Source organism: Daucus carota, chromosome 5 (genome assembly GCF_001625215.2).
Source record: "Daucus carota subsp. sativus chromosome 5, DH1 v3.0, whole genome shotgun sequence".
In the NCBI taxonomy this organism is placed as follows: domain Eukaryota; kingdom Viridiplantae; phylum Streptophyta; class Magnoliopsida; order Apiales; family Apiaceae; genus Daucus; species Daucus carota.
The window spans coordinates 36,182,823-36,188,947 of record NC_030385.2 but is presented as its reverse complement, the minus strand read 5'-3'; the positions used below and the strand labels follow the sequence as shown (position 1 = coordinate 36,188,947).

The window sequence follows — 6,125 nt, the reverse complement described above, 5'->3', positions numbered from 1 at the left end:
AGTTATTAATTAAAAATATTAATAAAATTATTATTGTTATATATTTTTGCGTCATTGTTCTAATTATGTATCAAATATTAATATTTTATTATTTAAATAAAAACAACAAAAATAAAAAATGAATGCATGCCATGCCCACCTTCTCACGTAGATATCAAAAACTCATACTCCCTCCGTCCCAAAAAGCTTTTCTCGTTTGATATGTCGGGACTGTTCATAACATCAAACAAATGACTAATTTACGTCTAATCTATAATACTAAATATAGTCATGAGTGATCTTGTTGGGTTCGTATTTACGAGTACTTTAATATAGTGAAATTTTTATATTTAATACTAATATAAAATTAAAGATATTAATGATCAAAAGTGTGTATTGGCAAACGTGAAAAGGAGAAACAGGAAAAGTATTTAGGGACGGAGGGAGTATATTTGAAGATTTAAGGTATCAATTTGAGATTTTATAATACTACGAGTTTGAAATGAACATAACGCAATTCCAGATACCCACAATCAAACGAGCCCTTGAAATGTCTTTTATGTGTCACCTAGTACTCATTTGGGTGGTAAATGGCTAAATGCATTCAAGTGGGTCGGGACAGTGTAAAAAAACAAACATAAAACGTTTATTTCACCTAGAAAACAAAGAATCTAAGGGGTCCACGTATGAAACCTTAATAAAACAACAATAAATCAATAGAGTAACATTAAACAATAAATATATCGAGGGCACACAATAAACACTAAATTCCATAAAAATGGGCTGTTTTGATTGGTGGAGTTGATGTGAATGCAGGGGGCCATTCACATTTATTATTCACCCACCAATCAAAAGGAGCTATTTTTATTGGAGTTAGAGACTATTGTGTGCTCTTGGGCACACCATAAAAAATCCCTAAATATATTTCGAAGCAGCATAAGTTCTGAAATATGGTTGGGCGCGTGTATATTGACTGCAAAAGTGCAAATGGCAATAAATGTATATTCCCTCTCTTCCTTACATGTAGTATCTCCCACACAAAATCTATAACCATTCTCTCTCTCTCTCTCTCTCTCTCCTGCTTCACTTCACTCCCCTCCATCTTCTTGAGCCAAACGTTGTCTCTCATTATCATCTCTTTCTATTTTCTCTCTGGAAAAACACAAAACCAAACAAAACAATGAACAACAACAAACAAAAGCTTGTAGTGGAAGTGATAGGAGCCCATAACTTAATGCCAAAAGATGGTGAAGGATCATCATCGCCATTTGTTGAAATCGAGTTTGAGAATCAGAGACAAAAGACGCAAGTCAAGTACAGAGACTTGGACCCTGTCTGGAATGAAAAGCTTGTGTTTTATGTCAACAATGTGGCAGATCTTCCTTACAGGACTATTGATGTCAATGTTTTTAATGAGAAAAGGTCGAATAATAGTAGAAATTTTCTGGGTAAAGTTAGGGTTTCGGGTTCAAATGTTTGCAGAGAAGGCGAAGAGATTGCACAGCTTTTTACACTGGATAAAAGAAGCTTATTTTCTCATGTTAGAGGTGAGATAAGTTTGAAGATTTTTTTGTCAAGTTCTGAGCAAGTTAAGCATGTTGTTGGTGAAGGAAATGATGGGTTTTCCAAGAAAAACAAGAAGTTGCAGCAACAGCAGCAGCAGCAGCAACAAGGGATGGCTATGGCAGTGAAGCAACAACAAATGGGGCAAGATAATAAGGTTAGTAATCAAAAGATTCAAACTTTGCAAAACCCAAAAGGTGAGAATCAGAATAATGGTGATTTGAAGCCTGTTATTATTACTAATGTGCCTGTTCAAGTTGGCTCCGGCGCCGGAGCCGGTGCCGGAGGTGGGTCCGGTGGTGGTGGGGTTGGTGGGTTTGGGGTAATCTCAAATGGGTCAAGTGAGTTTTTGCTTAAAGAGACTAGACCTCATCTGGGTGGTGGATCTTTGAGTAAAGATTCAACTTATGATCTTGTGGAGCAAATGCAGTATCTTTATGTTAGGGTAGTGAAAGCTAGGGAACTTTTGGGGTTTGGTGGTGGAGAAGTGGTTGCTGAGGTGAAATTAGGGAACTATAGAGGTATTACTAGGAGGGTTGGTCTTAATAATGCTGAATGGGATCAAGTGTTTGCATTTTCAAAAGATTGTATTCAGTCTTCAGCTGTTGAGTTGTTTGTAAAAGAGAGGGATAAAGATGATTTCTTGGGGAGGGTTTTGTTTGATTTGAATGAGGTTCCGAAAAGGGTTCCTCCAGATAGTCAGTTGGCACCACAATGGTATAGAATGGATGATAAGAAAGGTGATAGGTCGAAAGGGGGTGAAGTTATGGTGGCACTTTGGTTTGGAACTCAAGCTGACGAGGCCTTTTCTGAGGCATGGCATTCCAAGTCTGCAAATGTGCATATGGATGGTTTATGTTCGATAAAATCAAAGGTGTATCTTTCTCCTAAGTTGTGGTATTTAAGGGTATCGGTGTTGGAAGCTCAAGATGTTGTTTTGGGAGATAAAGGTTCATCAATGATGAGATATCCGGAGTTGATGGCAAAAGTTCAAGTTGGAAATCAAGTTTTGAGGACTAGAATAGCTCCAGCCACTCCTAACAGGAGCCTACACAACCCATTTTGGAATGAGGATCTGATCTTTGTAGTTGCTGAACCATTTGAGGATTATGTGTTATTTTCTGTTGAGGATCGGGTTGGCCCGAACTGTGATGAGGTTGTGGGGAGAGTTGTTCTCCCACTTACAAATATCGAGAGGAGGTTGGATGATAAACCAGTGGCATCAAGGTGGTACAATCTCGACCTTCGCTATAACAATCCAAATGAGTCTAAAGCTGTGACTAGATTTTCGTCCAGGATACATCTTTGTGCTACACTTGATGGGGGTTACCATGTGCTTGATGAAGCTACAATGTATAGCAGTGATGTTAGGCCCACAGAAAAACGGCTTTGGAAGCCTCACATTGGGGTACTTGAAATGGGGATTCTGGGCGCCTCTAATCTTATGCCGGTGAAGATCAGAGAAGGCAAAGGAGGCTGCACGGATGCTTATTGTGTTGCTAAGTATGGCCAAAAATGGGTGCGAACTCGTACTGTGGTGGACAGTTTAACGCCAAAATGGAATGAGCAATACACTTGGGAAGTGTTTGATCCTTGCACTGTCATCACCATTGGTGTGTTTGATAATGCTCGTGTTGACAAAAATTCTGCCACCGCTGCTGGAATTAGAGATTCTCGCATTGGGAAAGTTAGGATCCGATTATCGACTCTTGAATCTGATAAAGTCTATACTCACTCCTATCCACTGTTAATGTTGCATCCTTCTGGTGTGAAGAAAATGGGGGAGCTTCATTTGGCTGTTAGGTTTACTTGTGCTAATATGCTCAATGTGCTTCAAATCTACACAATGCCTTTACTTCCAAAGATGCACTACGTTCACCCTCTGTCTGTGAATCAGATAGACAGCTTAAGGTATCAAGCACTGAATGCCGTGTCATCAAGGCTCAGTAGAGCCGAGCCACCTCTGGGTAGAGAAGTGGTTGAATACATGCTTGACCATGACTCTCACATGTGGAGCATGAGAAAAAGTAAGGCAAACTTCTTTCGCCTTATGAACGTACTGTCCTGGTTTGTCGCCTTGAACAGGCTAATGGATTCAATGCGGAACTGGCATAAGCCATTGTACTCAACCCTATTTCTCATCAATTTTCTTGTCCTAGTGATGGTCCCTGAACTCATCATACCAACAATATTACTGATCCTGGCTGTTATGGGTCTGTGGCGATACAGAACCAGGCCACGCCAGCCATCTCACATGGATACACGCCTCTCCTATGCTGAAAGTGTCTACCAGGACGAGTTAGACGAGGAGTTTGATTCATTTCCAACAAGCCGAAGTGCAGAGGTGATCCGAATGAGATACGACCGTCTCAGGAGTGTGGCAGGAAGGATCCAAACCGTCGTGGGAGACATGGCTACTCAAGGCGAAAGGCTTCAGGCTTTGATAAGTTGGCGCGACCCAAGAGCCACATTCTTGTTTGTGATCGTCTGCTTATTGGCTGCTTTCGGGTTCTACTTGGTGCCAATCAGATGGGTTGTGGCTCTTTGGGGACTCTATTTCATGAGGCCACCAAGATTCCGGAGCAAGTTGCCCTCAAGAGCTGTTAGCTTCTTCAAGAGGCTGCCAACTAGAGCTGACAGCATGTTATGATGCACAAACCAGTAGGAAGGTTTTAGTTAGTTTATGATCTTTAGTTCATGATGTTTAGGTTATTTCTGTCTAGCTCAGTCTAGTTAAGCCGAGCTATGACATGCTTGTGTATGTTGCAACCTTCCTTGAATTTTAGCATTGCTTGTGATTTCTTCATTTTGCTTGGGCTTTTGTTGTCTAATTTATACAAGTAAAAATGGGTAAATTTAAGCTATAAATGTCCGAGATAAACCAGTAACAAGTTGCGGTCTCTGGACCGGTTTATACTTGCAAATTCCTGATGGTAACCCCATTGCATAATAAACACATGAAAACCAATATAAGAAGCTTTTGCAGGAGCAATGGAGCATCAATGGCAGTTGTCAGCTTGACTGTAAAGACTAGACATATATGAGCTGTTCAGAATTTTACAGAAAGAAGAAGGGCAGTCACGTAAAATCCGATCGACTCGTCAACTCAGAATATACCGACTTTTTTAATCAAATCGGAATTAATAAATGAGTAAAATATTTTTTAATAATTAATTAAAGATTTTTAAAACATCTCAGAGAGCACAATTTTATTTTTGTTTTTGAAATGTACAGACTTTTTCCATCAACTTATTATCCATACTAGCCTTTAACCCGTGCAAAGCACGGACGCGTATATAATTCTTAAATTATTAATTATAATTTAAATCATAACACCATTTTATTAGTATTTTAGTATTAATAAATTGAATTCTAATTAAATTATATTAACCAACTGATTATATCTTCTAACGGAAATTTAGCTTTCACAATTTATTATCTATCTATAAATATTTTTCTAATATTGATATGTGACAGTTTATTATTCAATTAATTTTAAATCAAAATTTTCATATATCATATATCTTCATATGTTATGTGATGGTTCATATTTGTAATGAAATATAACATGTTAGAGTTAAATTTCGAGTAGAATACGTTATAATTAAAAAGTAGCGTTTTCAATTATTTATATGTATTTTAGACAAAAGATATTCAAAATTGTATATTTATAATTAGTTATACATTTATTTATAAGTATTTTTTAATATTAATATATGTTATTAACAATAGTTTCACCTTTTTTCAACTAATTATAAATTATATTTAAAAGATATTAATATACATCAGGAGTGTTTTTAGTATATGAAACTGTTTAATAGATATCTGCATGTTGCAGACTTTTAGTTTTAGAGGAGTGTACCAAACCAAAATTTTGTACGACTACAAATTATACTATTTTTTATAGATAGTATAGATTCCATAGATCACAAACGTATTGAGATGTTTGGCGTGCAGAGCAATTATTACAACTTTGCACAGCTGCACGTAACGTAACTATCTCAAAAATGCTTTCTAAAGTCTTGGCTTCATTCTGTACACTCTACATCATTTTTTAACTTGTTTTGGCAATCAAACTTTACAATGGAGTATACAAATTCTTTATTTCAGTCAGGGACATAAAGGCAACACGTTTTTGAAATGTAACAGAAAATAAAATGATTTTCTTTTCAATTTGATATAATATTATAATTTCAAAATAAAACATAAAGAATAAGATAAAAGAGACAACAAAATATATCAATCTCAGAGGTACTGTTTTTGTTTCTGTGTTGGAATTTGCAGCAGGAATAGATAAAACATGGAACACGAGCAGGCAGGATTAGTTTTGAGTTAATAGAAACAGGAAAAGAAGCATGAGAAGGACACTAGACTGCTGAACTATATTAACCAACCATAAAGAACTGCTCCACATTTTACTTTAACCAACCATAAAGAATGCTACTCCAGCTTTTTTACAGTTGTATCGATCTGACTCTGATTTCTTCACAGTTTTTCAGGGTTTGAGATTTTCCTCCAACTAGTTTTCCCTAGCCTTGAGTATTTATTACAAGAACACTGTTATTGACTTGACTCATTTAAAG

At 36.9% G+C, this 6,125-nt stretch overlaps 1 protein-coding gene across 1 annotated transcript; it reads left to right on the top strand.

Annotated features, from left to right (window-relative positions):
- Nucleotides 1–942: 942 nt before the first annotated feature.
- On the top strand, nt 943–4,348 carry LOC108220838 (multiple C2 domain and transmembrane region protein 10). Its single transcript, XM_017394707.2, has one exon. It carries the CDS (start codon nt 1,160–1,162, stop codon nt 4,190–4,192), a length of 3,033 nt encoding a protein of 1,010 aa, XP_017250196.1. The 5' UTR covers nt 943–1,159; the 3' UTR covers nt 4,193–4,348.
- The last annotated feature ends 1,777 nt before the right edge of the window (nt 4,349–6,125 follow it).